Source organism: Felis catus, chromosome B1, assembly GCF_018350175.1.
Source record: "Felis catus isolate Fca126 chromosome B1, F.catus_Fca126_mat1.0, whole genome shotgun sequence".
NCBI classification, from domain to species: Eukaryota; Metazoa; Chordata; class Mammalia; order Carnivora; family Felidae; genus Felis; species Felis catus.
Window position 1 is genome coordinate 81,955,442 of NC_058371.1, and position 16,644 is coordinate 81,972,085.

Consider the following 16,644-nt stretch of genomic DNA (forward strand, 5'->3'; position numbering starts at 1 on the left):
ATAGTTGGATCCAGTTGGCTAATATCTTGTTGAGGATTTTTGCATCCATGTTCATCAGGGAAATTGGTCTATAGTTCTCCTTTTTAGTGGGGTCTCTGTCTGGTTTTGGAATCACGGTAATGCTGGCTTCATAGAAAGAGTTTGGAAGTTTTCCTTCCATTTCTATTTTTTGGAACTGCTTTTAAGAGAATAGGTGTTAACTCTTCCTTAAATGTTTGGTAGAATTCCCCTGGAAAGCCATCTGGCCCCGGACTTTTGTTTTTGTGGGAGATTTTTGATTACTAATTTGATTTCCTTACTGGTTATTGATCTGTTCAAATTTTCTATTTCTTCCTGTTTCAGTTTTGGTAATGTATATGTTTCTAGGAATTTGTCCATTTCTTCCAGATTGCCCATTTTATTGGCATATAATTGCTCATAATATTCTCCTATTATTGTTTTTATTTCTGTTGTGTTGGTTGTGATTTCTCCTCTTTCATTCTTGATTTTACTTATTTGGGTCCTTTCCTTTTTCTTCTTGATCAAACTGGCTAGTGGTTTATCAATTTTGGTTAATTCTTCCAAAGAACCACCTTCTGGTTTCATTGATCTGTTCTACTGTTTTTTTTTGTTTCGATAGCATTAGTTTCTGCTCTAATCTTTATTATTTCCTGTCTTCTGCTGGTTTGGGGTTTTGTTTGCTGTTCTTTTTCCAGCTCCTTAAGGCGTAAGGTTAGGTTTTATATCTGAGGTCTTTCTTCCTTCTTTAGGAAGGCCTGGATTGCTATGTACTCTTATGTATATATGCTATATACTCTTATGACCACCTTTGCTGCGTCCCAGAGGTTTTGGGTTGTGGTGCTATCATTTTCATTGACTTCCATATACTTTTTAATTTCCTCTTTAACTGCTTGGTTAGTGCATTCATTCCTTAGAAGGATGTTCGTCAGTCTGCAAGTATTTGTTACCTTTCCAAATTTTTTCTTGTGGTTGATTTCGAGTTTCATAGCATTGTGGTCTGAAAATATGCACGGTATGATCTCAATCTTTTTGTACTTACTTAGGGTTGATTTGTGTCCCAGTATATGGTCTATTCTGGAGAACGTTCCATGTGCACTGGAGAAGAATGTATATTCTGCTGCTTTAGGATGAAATGTTCTGAATATATCTGTTAAGTCCATCTGGTCCAATGTGTCATTCAAAGCCATTGTTTCCTTGTTGAGTTTTTGATTAGATGATCTGTCCATTGCTGTGAGTGGGGTGTTGAAGTCTCCTACTATTATGGTATTACTGTTGATGAGTTTCTTTATGTTTGTGATTAATTGATTTATATATTTGGGTGCTCTCACATTTGACGCATAAATGTTTACAATTAGTCTTCTTGGTCTATAGACCCCATGATTATGATATAATGTCCTTCTGCATCTCTTAATACAGTCTTTATTTTAAAGTCTAGATTGTCTGATGTAAGTATGGCTACTCCGGCTTTCTTTTGTTGACCATTAGCATGATGGATGGTTCTCCATCCCCTTATTTTCAATCTGTAGGTGTCTTTAGGTCTAAAATGGGTCTCTTGTAAACAACCTATAGATGGATCTTGTTTTCTTATCCATTCTGTTACCCTATGTCTTTTGATTGGAGCATTGAGTCCATTGACATTTAGTGTGAGTACTGAAAGATACGAATTTATTGCCATTATGATGCTTGTAGAGTTAGAGTTTCTGGTGGTGTTCCCTGGTCCTTTCTAATCTTTTGTTGCTTTTGGTGTGTGTGTGTATATATATATATAATTGTTTTTTCCATCTTTTCTTCCCTCAAAGAGTCTCCCTTAAAATATCTTGCGGGGCTGGTTTAGTGGTCACAAACTCCTTTAATTTTTGTTTGTCTGGGAAACTTTTTATCTCTCCTTCTATTTTGAATTACAGTCTTGCTGGATAAAGAATTCTAAGCTGCATATTTTTCTGATTCAGCACATTGAATATATCCTGCCACTCCTTTCTGGCCTGCCAAGTTTCTGTGGATAGGTCTGCTGCAAACCTGATCTGTCTTCCCTTGTAGGTTAGGGACTTTTTTTCCCCTTGCTGCTTTCATAATTGTTTTCTTCCCTGAGTATTTTGTGAATTTGACTATGATATGCCTTGTTTATGGTTGGTTTTTGTTGAATCTAATGGGAGTCCTCTGTGCTTGCTGGATTTTGATGTCTGTGTCTTTCCCCAGGTTAGGAACCTTTTCTGCTCTGATTTGCTCACATAACCCTTCTACCCCTATTTCTCTCTTTTCCTCCTCTGGGACCCCCTATGATTCTGAAGTTGTTCCTTTTTAATGAGTCACTGATTTCTCTAATTCTTAAATCGTGCTCTTTTGCCTTAATCTCCCTCTTTTTTTCTGCTTCGTTATTCTCTAGAAGTTAGTCCTCTATATTGCTGATTCTCTCTTCTGCCTCGTCCATCCTTGCCGCCACTGCATCCATCCGTGATTGCAGCTCAGTTACAGCATTTTTAATTTCATTCTGGCTATTTTTTACTTCTTTTATCTCTGCAGAAAGGGATTCTAATCTATTTTCGACTTCAGCTAGTATTCTTATTATCATGATTCTAAATTCTTGTTCAGACATCTTGCTTGTATCTGTGTTGATTACGTCCCTGACTGTTGTTTGTTCCTCCTGTCTCTTTTGAGGTGAATTCCTTCGTTTTGTCATTTTGAAGGGAGAAAAAGAATTAATGAGGTAGAAAAATTGAAATTAAAAAAATTAAAATTAAAAAAATATTAAGATTAAAACTTACACACACAAACAAATTGAATAGATGATGCTAGATCCTAGGTGTGTTTTGGTTGGGTGTTGAAAGTGGTTTGACAGATTAGAGAGATGAAAAAAAAAAAAGGCAATCGTTTGAGAATTTCAAAAAATGAATACACTAAAGTAGACTAAAATGAGATGATGTGGGTAAAATAGAATTGGATAAAATATACACAAAAGTAGAGAATATAGTAGAAAAAAATTAAAGAAAAATATTTTTAAAAAAATTAAAAAGAAATATGAATTTTTTCATTTTCTGTATTTAAGAAAAAAGTAAAGAAACGAAAAAGAGAAACAGATAAAAAAAGAAAAAAATCATTTGAAAATTTGAAAAAATGAATACACTGTAGTAGACTGAAATAAAATGATGGGAGTAAGATAGAATTTGAAAAAATTTACAGGAAAGCAAAAATATAGTAATAAAAATTAAATAAAAATATTTTTAAGAGAAATTGAAAGTAAAAATGAAGTTTTTCTCTTTCTACATTCAAGAAAAAGAGAAAAAAGAAAAAGAAAGAAAAAAAGGAAATTGAAAATTTGAAAAGGTGAGTACACTGAAGTAGACTAAAATAAAATGATGGAAGTAAAGTAGAATTTGAAAAAATTTACACAAAAGTAAAAAATATAAAATAAAAATTAAAGACATTTTTAATAAAAATTGAAAATAAAATGAGTTTTTTCTCTTTCTGTATTGAAGAAAAAGAATTGTAAAACAGAAAAAGGAAAAAGAGAAAAAAAAAGAATTGAATACATGAACCTGCTAACAGATTGAAGTAGGACTGAAATTGCTTCATTTTCCCCTAGAGGTCAGTCCATGTACCTCTTTATCGTCCATAAATTAAGCCAGTGGTGAGGTTTGTGTCCTTGAAGAGAGAAGTTGGCCCAGTTGGGCGGGTATCAGTGTAATAGCTCCGCTCTCCACTAGATGGCGCTGCTAGCTTACTGGGATAGATTGTTGCAGTGCTCGTAGGTGCGTGTGCACATGCGCGGGAGCGGTGAAAATGTCACTACCCAGCTACCCAGTCTGTTCTCCCAGATCAGCAGTTGCGCACAGGTCCTCTTTCTTCAGCTCTCATCCACTCCCTACTTTTCCACTCTCAGTGACCAGGCCCCAGGCAATACCTCTCTCCCAAGTTTTGTCTCAGATGCGGCTGTTTCCCTGGCCCCTTACTCCCAAAGCCTGCAGCTTTGATCCATTCCGCCCCTCTGTGGGAGGGTCTTGCTGAGCAATGGCTGAATGAGCAATGGCCTAATGTCAGCAGCACCCTGGAAAGTCCACTGGACCCTGCTGTTGCCGGTGCCCTGAGACTGCGGCCAGGTGCCAGCCCGCCCCCCAAAAAAGGTTGCGAGACAGTGTAGCATCAGCGTTTCAGGGATTATGGAAAATCTCAACATACATCTGGCAACAGGCTTCAGCCTCAACTACCTTGCCCCAGCACCAGCAAATGTGGCTGCCATCAGGTGTCTGCTAGGACCAGGTGGCTTTAACAGTCTCTACCAAATGTCCTTCCAGCAGTGGAACCACTTTTCTCTGTGTGGCCCGAGAACCTCCTGAACCCCACTCTGCCCCTGGGGATTTGCCCTTCCCACCAGAGCATCGCCAGGTATCGAGCTGCGTAGTTGCAGACTTTGCGCTCCCCTTGTTTACAGTCTCAATGGAATTTAAACCCTCTCCTTTCTCCTTTCACCCTTTTTAGTTTAGTCCCTGCAGCTGTTTCCAATTTTCCACTTTCTCTCCAGCTACTTTTGGGGAGGGGTGCTTTTCCCATATGCTCCTCCCTCCCCAGTCTCCATCCTCTCTCCGCCTGCAAAAGGGGTTCCTTACCTTTCATGGCTTCTTGCTCCCCAAATTCAGCTCTAGGTGTCGTGTACCTGCTGAATTCTGTGGTTCAGGTTGTGCAGATTGTTGTGTTAATCTTCCAATCAGTTTTCTAGGTGTGTAGGATGGTTGGTCTGGCTGTATTTCATGGACGCAGGACACACAAAAAGCTTCCATGCTGTTCCGCCATCTTGGCTCCTCCCTTGTCCTTTCTTTTATTGATGTGATGAGACACATTGATTGTTTTGCAGATATTGAACCAGCCCCGCATCCCAGGTATAAATCCTACTTGGTCGTGGTGAATAATTTTTTTAATATATTGTTGGATCTGGTTGGCTAATATCTTGTTGAGGATTTTTGCATCCATGTTCATCAGGGAAATTGGTCTATAGTTCTCCTTCTTAGTGGGGTCTCTGTCTGATTTTAGAATCACGGTAATGCTGGCTTCATAGAAACAGTTTGGAAGTTTTCCTTCCGTTTATATTTTTTGGAACTGCTTTTAAGAGAATAGGTGTTAACTCTTCCTTAAATGTTTGGTAGAATTCCCCTGGAAAGCCATCTGGCCCCGGACTTTTGTTTTTGTGGGAGATTTTTGATTACTAATTTGATTTCCTTACTGGTTATTGGTCTGTTCAAATTTTCTATTCCTGTTTCAGTTTTGGTAATGTATATGTTTCTAGGAATTTGTCCATTTCTTCCAGATTGCCCATTTTATTGGCATATAATTGCTCATAATATTCTCCTATTATTGTTTTTATTTCTGTTGTGTTGGTTGTGATCTCTCCTCTTTCATTCTTGATTTCATACACCAATGAATCAACAGAAAGAAAAATCAAGGAATTTATCCCATTTACAATTGCACCAAAACCCATAAAATACCTAGGAATAAATCTAACCAAAGAGGTGAAAAATCTATACACTGAGAACTATAGAAAGTTTATGAAAGAAATTGAAGAAGACACCAAAAAATGGGAAAAGATTCCATGCTCCTGGTTAGGAAGAACAAATACTGTTAAAATGTCGATACTACTCAAAGCAATCTACATATTCGATGCAACCCCTATCAAAATAACACCAGCATTCTTCACAGAGCTAGAACAAATAATCCTAAAATTTATATGGAACCAGAAAAGACCCTGAATAGCCAAAGCAATCTTAAAAAAGAAAACCAAAGCAGGAGGCATCACAATCCCAGACTTCAACCTTATTACAAAGCTGTAATCATCAAGACAGTATGGTACTGGCACGAGAACAGACACTCAGATTGATAGAATAGAATAGAGAACCCGAAATGGACCACAAACATATAGCCAATTAATCTAATTCTAATTCATCTAGTTTGTGCTGATGGGTTCCAGCTTCTCTTTGCTCTCCACCACTCTACATTCATGTTCACTTTTGATTTCCTATGCTATGAATTTCAAGCTCCAGCATCAGACATGAAAGCAACAGCCTTAGAATTTACCCATCTTCCACTGTGTAAGGTAAACTCCCTGTATAAACACCCTATTACATACCTCCACCCACCCTCTCCACACACGTATACACATACGTATATGTGTGTGTGTGTGTGTGTGTGTGTGTGTGTGTGTATGTATACATATATATATATATATATATATATATATATATATATATATGCTGCATGCACATGTACACACACACACACACACACACACACACTCTAGTGCTCTGCTTCTCTGACTGAATTTACACTGACACACTGGCTGAGCTGGAGATCCAGGAGGGATGTCTTCAAGAAAAACGTGGAACCGAGAGAGGACACATGACTATTTCAAAAGGTATTTTAACCATAAAATACCTAGGAATAGATCTAACCAAAGAGGTGGAAAATCTATACACTGAAAACTATAGGAAGCTTATGAAAGAAATTGAAGAAGACACCAAAAAAATGGAAAAAGATTCCATGTTCCTGGATAGGAAGAACAAATATTGTGAACATGTCGATACTACCCAAAGCAATCTACATATTCAACGCAATCCATATCAAGGTAACACCAGCATTCTCCACGGAGCTAGAACAAACAATCCTAAAATTCATATGGAACCAGAAAAGACCCCGAATAGCCAAAGCAATCTTGAAAAAGAAAACCAAAGCAGGAGGCATCACAATCCCAGACTTCAAGCTATACTACAAAGCTGTAATCATCAAGACAGTATGGTACTGGCACAAGAACAGACACTCAGATCAATGGAATAGAATAGAGAACCCAAAAATGGACCCACAAACGTATGGCCAACTAATCCTTGACAAAGCAGGAAAGAATATCCAATGGAATAAAGACAGTCTGTTCAGCAAGTGGTGCTGGGAAAACTGGACAGCAACATGCAGAAGAATGAACCTGGACCACTTTCTTACACCATACACAAAAATAAACTCAAAATGGATGAAGACCTCCATGTAAGACAGGAAGCCATCAAAATCCTTGAGGAGAAAGCAGGCAAAAACCTCTTTGATCTTGGCTGCAGCAACTTCTTACTCAACACATCTCCGGAGGCAAGTGAAACAAAAGCAAAAATGAACTACTGGGACCTCATCAAAATAAAAAGCTTCTGCACAACGAAGGAAACCATCAGCAAAACTAAAAGGCAGCCGACAGAATGGGAGAATATTTGCAAACGACATTATCAGATAAAGGGTTAGTATCCAAAATCTATAAAGAACTTATCAAACTCAACACCCAAAAAACAAATAATCCAGTGAAGAAATGGGCAAAAGACATGAATAGACACTTCCCCAAAGAAGACATCCAGATGGCCAACTGACACATGAAAAAATGCTCAACATCACTCATTATCAGGGAAATATGACTTCACTCATGAGGATTTGAAGACACAGAACAGATGAACATAAGGGAAGGGAAGCAAAAATAATATAAAAACAGGGAGGGGGACAAAACATAAGAGACTTTTAAATCTGGAGAAGAAACTGAGGGTTGCTGGAGGGGTTGTGGGATGGGGGATTGGGTAAGTGGGTAGGGGGCATTAGGGAATCTACCCCTGAAATTATTGTTGCACTATATGCTAATTTGGATGTAAATTAAAAAAATAAAATAAAATAAATATGTATATATGTATGTATATATATGTGTATATATAATCATATAATCCATTGTTTAGTATTTTGCTTTTTAAAATTAACCAGAGATGGCTTCAAATTACTGCGAATATGTAAAGAGATACATCATTTTTACTTGCTATAGGATATTCCAGGATATGGATGGACCATTATTTATTTAACCACTCTGTGCTTTCCTATTGCTGTGTGACAAATTACCCAAAACAAGAGTAATCATTTATTATCTCTCATGATTTCTGTTCAGGAGTTTGGAAAAAACTTGGTTGGCCATTTCTGTCTTGGAGTCTCTCATGCAGTTACAGTCCTATGTCAGGTAGGCTGACTGAGACTGGAGAATCCACTTCTAAGGTGTTTCACTCATGGCTAGCAGGGTGGTGCTAATTGGTGGCTGGGGGCCTAGGTTTCTCTCCACATGGACCTCTTCGTGGGGTTCTTGAGTGTCGTCGTGTCATGGTAGCTGATTTCTCCCAGAAGGAGTGATACAAAAGATCCAGGAAGAAGCTACAATGCCTTTTATGATTTATCTGCAAAGTCACACATTGTCACTTGTAACATACTCTGTTGGTTACACAAAACCAACCCTAAGCCATTGTAGGAGGAGGTTATTTAAGAGTGTGACTCACCAGGGTCTTCTTGGGGGCTGGATACCACCGCCACTCTTCTATTGGTAGTCATTTAACTTATTTTCAGTTATGAATATTACTATATATATGTATAATCCTTGTGCCCTTTTCTTTAGTATTTCTCTATAGTTCAGAAGTGAAGTTATTCTGTTAAAGAATAGTTACATTTAAAATTTTGATAGGTATTGCCACATTACTCTTCAGAAAGGTTATACCTATATAATTTCCATATCAGTCCATGAGAGTACATTTCCCTTATTCTCATCAATAATTCGTGTTCTTAATTATTTGAATCTCTGCCAATGTGATAGATGCTTTATATATATGCATATACATATATGTGTATTTATATGTATATACATATATGTTTTATATGTATATATGCACATATATGTATTTATATGTATATATACATATATGTATATATTTATTAGTGAGATTGAACAATTTCCTGTGTTTGTTGGCCCATTGCATTTGTGTGTGTGTGTGTGTGTGTGTGTGTGTTTAGTCTGTACAGGTGTATGTCCATTTTTTAAATTTGTGTTGATTTTTTTCCTTAAGATTACTTTTTTAAAAAATATTTATTTTTGAGCAAGAGAGAGAGATTGCGAGCAGGGGAGGGGAATGGAGAGGGAGACAGAATTCCAAGCAGGCTCTGCTCTGTCAGCACAGAGCCCAACACGGGGCTCGATCCCACAAACTGTGAGACCATGGCCTGAGCTGAAATCAAGAGTCAGACGCTTAACTGACTGAGCCACCCAGACACCCCAGAAATTCGATTTTTAATTCTATTATTGTTACCTTTTATAATTCCCTTTAGGTCATATATGTATCTGTTTATGTGTAGGATGTAAAGGAAATTGTATTATGATAAGGAGATTAGTGGCGAATTTTCTCCTGCCATATTTCATTTCATTTAATTCATGTTTTATTTATATAATATAGGATTTCAGATAAAAAAATTACTACCAGATTATTATCTTTACATCATGTAAAACACATTATGTATTTAAAAGCACAATTTTTGGAATCACACTGCCTGTTTTATTCACTGCTTTGCCACTTACCAGCTATGTGACCTCATCAAAACTAGTTAACACTTTCTGTGACTCAGTTGTTTTATTTGTGAAATCAGAATAATAATAATATCTGCCACATTGCTAGCATTAAATAAATTAATATACTTAATGTACTTAGGGTATTACCTGGCACATAATATGTGCTAGGTAAGAAGTTGCTGCTGTTATTATCATGAGCATTCTTTTTGAGGAATTATTATTGACATTTACATTTTATTTTATGAGCATTTGATTTATTCTTTTTGACTTTTTTGTCTGTTTCTTCCTCACTACTAGCATTTTTATTATGACTTCTTGAAGTCTTATGTTTAAATCCTATCTCTTTGTATTTCTCTGAGTAGTTTTTTTTCAGGTGTGATCTGTCTTATTTGCCACTGTTTTGTTTTGTTTTTTCAGTCCCTAGAACATTGCTTGCCATGTAATATTTGCTCAGTGACATTCGATGAGCATGGAGCCCTGGCATATCTGTTAAGCTCTGGTGAGAGGGTGCACTAGAGGGAGACTGCATGGCAGGAAGAGGAAAAAGAGACTTGCTCCCTTTTGTGTCCTGTTTGTTTTCCATCATCCTAGTAGTGTTTCTTCACAGCAGCATTTCCTCCCCATAGCTATACCTGATTCCAGTTTGCAGTTTTTCTGACACTCACAGCACCAGCCCAATGAACCCCATGTCAGAAATGTCAGCACCACAAGGCAGTCAGCTCCCACTCCTCAAGAGTTCCCTACGCCAGCCCCATAGGGCTCTTCCTCCAGGGGCACAAACACCAGCCAAACAGCTCCCTCCTCAGGGATCGGAGTTTCAAATCCACAGGACTCCTTTTCTGAACTTCCCCGTTTTGATAATCTCAGTCTCTTTTCTTTTCTTCCCCCAACCTTAGAATTTCACTTCTTGTACTTGTTCCCTCCATGATACCTTAGGTCTCTTGGCCTCTTCACTTCTCTAGTTAACAACTTGATTCCTACTTAGTGAATTCTCTCTTAAAATAACTTGTATGCCCCCTGACTCCAGGCTGAGTCAGGGGGCATACAAGTTATTTTCTATTTTATGAAGTTATATTACCTTTCTGAGGGTAAATTCCATCAGTAACTACTCCCTATGTCAGGGGTCAGCAAACTGTAATCCAGGGCCAACTCTGGCCAGTGGCTTGTTTTTGTAAATAAAGTTCTGTTGGAACATAGGCACACTCATTCACTTTCATAATACCTGTAACTGTTTTCACTCTGCAAAGATAGACTGACCAGTCATGATATGGCCACACTTAAAATGTTTACTTTTGGGTCCTTTACAGCAAAAATTTGCCAGCCCCTACCCTACATGTACAGCTAATAATGGTATTTTTGGTGTGTAATAGGCCAATAAAAAAATGTTAAGTGAGTGAATATATAGAGAAAAGAGCCAAAAAGGGAGATGGTAGGAAGAAAGAACAAGGAGAAATATAGAAAAATTTGTATAGTAATGGTGATGAAATTTTCATTTATTGAGGTAAACCAGAAATGGAGAAAAAAGAAAGCTAAATTGGCAAATTTTTACCTTTCATTGATTTTCTGATTAAAATATAAAAATATTATAATTTTTGCTTAAAGTATATTCATCTGTTAACCAAACATTTATAAAAACATAAGAATTATATATACTGTATATTGTTACGGGTTTTTAAAAAGTTTTTATTTAAATGCCAATTAGTTAATGTACTTGAGTTTTTTGCATCTATGAAGTAATCTAAGGTATGACAATATCAGAATAAGAACTTTCTAGGGATGACTCTGAGAATTCTAAACTGCCCACAGTAGAACTGCAGTAGACACATGAATTGAAATTTATGACTTCTGGGCAATATAGTTGATTATGAAACCATTTGAAAGATGTTAACATCTGTATGTACTTTGTAATGTAGTTTTAGTAATAGAGATCAGTAAGCCTTATGATATGTTCTAAAGCAATGTTAATAGTATTTATTGAATAATTTATTACATTTATAATGCTGTGCATATCATGCCAAAAAGCATTTATGCTATAAAATCTTAATATCCAGCACACTGAAGCATTTAAGATATGCTAAGAAAATAACATTGAGTCTATCAGAAATAATGGTTAAATTTGTCAAAAACATTCTACTAGTAAGGAGTTGAATTTAGAATCTTAGTTTTACATTTTGTTCATTGTTGAGGTTCATTATAGTACATTTACCTTGAGAATGGATTCTTCCTACCAGATATGCTTTCTCCTTTCTCTGTACTCCCACAAATATCTGTTATCATAGTTTCCTTTACCTACTATAACAAATCATCATACATGTAGTAGTTTAAAGCAACACAAATTAGTTATTTTACAGTTCTAGAGGATATAAGTCCAAAATGGGTCTTATAGATTAAAATCATGGTGTCAGCAAGAGGCCTACTTTCCTAGGGATTTCTAGGGAGAACCATTCCTTGCCTTTTCCAGCTTCTAGAGGCTACCTACTTTCCTTGGCTTATGGTCCCATCACTCTAACCTTTGCTTCTACCATCACATCTCCTTCTCTGGCTGTACTGTCTTCCTCTTACAAGGAATCTTGTGATTACATTAGGCCCACCCAGGAAATCCAGGATAATTTTTTCATCTCAGAATCTTTAACTTAATCACATCTACAAAGCCCTGTTTTCCATGTAAGTTAAAATAACCCCAGGTTTTGAAGAAGGACATGGATATCTTTGGGAGCCCATTGTTCTGCCTCCATATCTTTCTTCTTTTATTTAGAATTATTAAATGTTAGACCTGGAAGGGACACTGGAGATGATAACTTGTCCGATCCTTTTATTTTATACTTGAAGAAACTGGGGCACCTGGGTGACTCAGTCAGTTGAGCATCTAGCTTTGGCTCAGGTCATAATCTCGCATTTGTGGGTTTGAGCCCTGTGTCAGGCTCTGTGCTAACAGCGTGGAGCCTGGAGCCTGCTTCAAAAATAAATAAACATTAAAAATATATATACTTGAAGAAACTGAAGTCAGAGAGGTTGTTTGTCTGCCTCAGAGCTTTTTTATTTATTTATTTATTTATTTTGAGAGAGAGAGAGACAGAGCACAAGCAGGGGAGAAGGGCGGGGGGGGGGGGGAGAGAGAGAGAGAGAGAGAGAGAGAGAGAGAATCCCAAGCAGGCTCCACACTGAGCAGGGAGCCCGACATGGAGCTCAGTCCTATGACCTTGAGATCATTATCTGAGCTGAACTCAAGAATTGGACATTCAGCCAACTTAGCCACCCAGGCGCCTCTGGCTCTGAGCTTTTTTTAAGGTTAGGAACAAGGCCTTATTCATGTTATACTTTACTTAGAAAAATACCTTGAACATTTTAACTACTCAGTAACTATTTTGTTACCTGAATGAATAAAAGGTTAGTGATGGAAACCAGATATATCTGGTCTCTGATTCTTTCATTTTAAGTTAGTGCTAATGGAAGTTTATAAAAAACAAAACAAAACACTGAAAATACCACAAGGAGTAGAGATTTATTCATTCTTATGTTCTATGGTTAAAAAGAGGAAATTATTCAGTCTTAAAAATAGCGACTTTTTAAAGATTCCTGTTCTCTTTCTCTTGTCCCATCTTTACTTTTTTCTACCCACCCTTCTCCTCCATAAAAAAAAATGAATGTAAGAAGGAAGGAGGGAAAGAGGGAAGGAAGGAAAGGGCTGGAGGGAGGAAGGGAGAGGAAGAAGAGAAAAATGAGAACGAATGAAAGAAAGAAGGGAAGAAGGGAAAAAGGGAAGGAAAGAAGATACAGTGGTGTGTTCACTTAATTGTTTTGCTAGAGTCACTCATGGAATCCACATTTAGATTCTCTGACACCTCTATTTGGCTGCGTTGATAAGATAAACCTGTATTCTCTGTGATATATATAGTTTATATGTGTTCAATAATTAAGATAATTTAGAAATCAGTATTTATGTTTTAAAAACTATTTCATAACTTTAGCAAAAATTTTAGAAATTTAGGTTTATCTTTTGACTTAGGATTTTCTTTCCCTTGTTCAGGAAGGATAGTTTGGACTCTTGATTAAAATAAAATTAAGAATTAAAAACAAACTTGCCTGGCATTTCTTATTAAGAATTAAAAATTTTTTATCTAGCATTTTATATTAAAAATCTAGATTTTAGGTTTAGAATATCATCCAGCCTACATAAATCACTTACTATTTTTCAAGGAAAAAAAGCTTTGTCTGATGGCTTTTTAAGGATTGATTTTCTTTTGTTATTCTTGTAATTTATGTAGAATCTGAATGTGTTTGTGTATATTAGGTATGGTCCTTGAAATAAAATATACTTGAAGCATAATGTTAGATTCTTTTCCTACTTATATCAACATGGTCTTCCATTGGCTGTATACGTTTGTACATGTCTAATTCTAAACTTGTATGTTATACAGATTTCTATAAACCCTAAGACTGCATATGTCTGTTTTTATTTTGTCTACTAAGATGGTACATGTAGAGTGCTTATTAGCAAGTGTAAAAATGGACCATGGTGTAAAGGTGCCAAATAACTAGTAATGGTTGTTATCATACTGTCATTCTCTCAGTGAGCAAAATGTTAATTATAAGTCAACTTTAGAATGTGTTCATTGTAATAAATTATGTTCATCGGGTGAAAACATAATCCCACTTTTGTTTTCTTGGCAGCAACTTGAATTGGTGGAACCAAGTGGCTGGATTCACGTTCCCTTAACTGATAATCATAAGAAGCCCACTCGCACATTCATGATACAGATTGCTGTTCTAGCCAATCACCAAAATGGAAGAGACACCCACATGAGACAAATTAAAATATACACACCAGTGGAAGAGAGCTCCATTGGCAAATTTCCTAGATGTACAACTATTGATTTCATGATGTATCGTTCAATAAGGTGACCTTAACACAGAACAAAAGTCATTAAACGTACCTTTGTTTTATCTTGTCAGTAAATATTATATCTGGAATCTTTATTGAAAAAAACATCAGTTATTTTGCAATTTTGTATGCATTGAAGAGTATTTTATTGTAACTTTAACAAATAAATTTTGGGTCATACTATTTTTATTTTCTTTAACATATAATAAAGCTCACATATTTTACATTATTAAAAAAGTATTTGAAGCCCCTCATTAAATTTTTCATTATATCAAAAGAAAAACAATTGAACTGAGTATTTTAAGAGATACGCCATTTTTAATAACCAAGTTATTATTTCATATAGTGGTCATGTGTTAAAGTAATGATTTATTGCATGTTTGGGAACAGTACTATGTTCTATCAATTAATAGGCCAAAACTATTCTTTTTTTCCTCCTCTCTCTAGAGGAAGCTTATTCTTTTAATACTGGGCCTTTTAAAAAATAGTGTCAAAATAGGCTTAGCATTAGATATCTGATGAGAACCATTCTGATTTGGGGAATATAGTTAATTGTATCATAATTACTTCCATGAAATACTTTTAATCCCAGGGTTCTCTGTATCCTGACATTGTGTCAGAGATTGCCAGTATCATCTGCTATTTATTCTAATGCTAGTGCTGCTTATAGTAGATGTTTTTTTTTTTAAATTTGTATCTGACACAGAAGCATTCTGTGAGGGATGATAATATGTCTCATAAAAATTTTTAAAATGTATAAAATTGTTCTTTGTATATGAAAATATTTTAAAGGAGCTTAAATATGTTTTCTTTCCATGGTTTAAAATGAATAGATTTGATTCTGTATGGTTTTTCTTTTTTTCCCCCTATATCTACTACTTTTTAGGAGGATGGTTAGCCACAGAACTTACCCAGATTGGCTCTTATGTTTAGGAAAGGTTCCTGGGTGGTTCTTGCATTGCTTGGTAGACTGAAGTCTTGAATAGTAAAGTTTTAGATCTTTTTTTTTTTTTTTTTTTTACTTGAAGTATACTTAACATATAGTGTTCTATTTGTTTCAGGGTGTGTAACAGTGATTTGACAATTCTATACATTATGCAATGCTCACCACAATAAGTATAGTTACCATCTGTCACTATACAAAGTTGTTGCAGTATTATTGATTATATTTTCTATGCTGTACCTTTCATCTCCATGACTTATTTATTTTAGAACTGAAAGTCTGTGCCTCTTAATCCCCTTCACCTATTTTACCCATCCTCCTTATCCCCTCCCCCATAGCAACCACCTCCCATAGCACCATACCACCCTCCCCCATAGCAAACTCTATATCTAAGAGTTTGTTTTATTTTTTAGACTACGCATATAAGTGAAATCAGATGGTATTTGCCTTTCTCTATTTGACTTCCTTCACTTAGCATTATAGCCTCTAAGTCCCTCCATGTTGTAAATGGCAAGATCTCATTCTTTTTTGTGGCTGAGTAATATTCCATTCTGTATGTATTTATATAGTACATCTTCTTTACCTTTTCATCTACTGATGGACACTTGGGTTGCTCCCATATCTATTGCTATTGTAAATAATGCAGCAATAAACATAGAGGTGCATATATCTTTCTGATTTAGTGTTTTTGTTTTCTTTGGGTAAATACCCAACAGTGGAGTTGCTGAATCATATGATATTTTTATTTTGAATTTTTTGAGGATCCTCCATATTGTTTTCTACAGTGGTTGCATCAATTTACATTCCCACCAACAATCTATAAGGTTCTCTTTTGTCCACATCCTCACCAACACTTGTTATTTCTTGTCTTTTTGATAATAGCCATTCTGATAATAGTGTGAAGTGATAAGTCATTGTGATTTTGACTAACATTTCCCAAATGATTAGTGACCATCTTTTCATGTATCTCTTTTGCCTATTTTTTAATCAGATTTTTTTTTCTGTTGAATTGTGGAAGTTCTTTATATATTCTGGATATTAACCCCTTATTGGATGTATCATTTGCAAATACCTTCTATTCAGTAGATTGCCTTTTTGTTTTATTGATTGTTTCTTTCTCTATGCAAAAGCTTTTTATTTTGTTGTACTCCCAATATTTTATTTTTGCTTTTGTTTCCCTTGCCTGAGGAAACAAAGCCATAAATATGTTGCTAAGGCCTATGTCCCACAGATTACTGCCTGTGTTTTCTTTTAAGAGTTTTATGGTTTCAGGTCTCATGTTTAGGTCTTTAATCCATTAAATAGTAAAGTTTAAAAAATAATTATGTGTATGCTTTATTCTGGCAAGGAGTACTAATTTGCATGGCTACTATAAAAAAAAAAAAAAGGTGTCACTTCTTCACTCGGGAGAATATCTGATGTTCTTTCAGTGAGTTCCACAAA

The 16,644-nt window shown here is 35.9% G+C and overlaps 1 protein-coding gene across 8 annotated transcripts in view; it reads left to right on the forward strand.

The window, feature by feature from the left end:
* ANAPC10 (anaphase promoting complex subunit 10) overlaps window positions 1–16,644 on the forward strand; it is a 312,895-nt gene that overhangs the window by 94,451 nt on the left and 201,800 nt on the right. For 2 of the 8 annotated variants that reach the window (XM_011281634.4, XM_023252781.2), the window contains exons 5-6: window positions 7,940–8,008; window positions 14,048–15,295. The exons of 3 other annotated variants lie outside the window; for them this stretch is intronic. In XM_011281634.4, the coding sequence (XP_011279936.1) occupies window positions 7,940–8,008; window positions 14,048–14,278 (300 nt within the window). In that variant the 3' untranslated portion in view covers window positions 14,279–15,295. Of the gene's footprint in view, window positions 1–7,939; window positions 8,009–14,047; window positions 15,296–16,644 lie in introns of those variants that run through there. 3 more of the 8 variants (XM_003984976.6, XM_019828911.2, XM_023252782.2) reach the window with 2 other exon arrangements.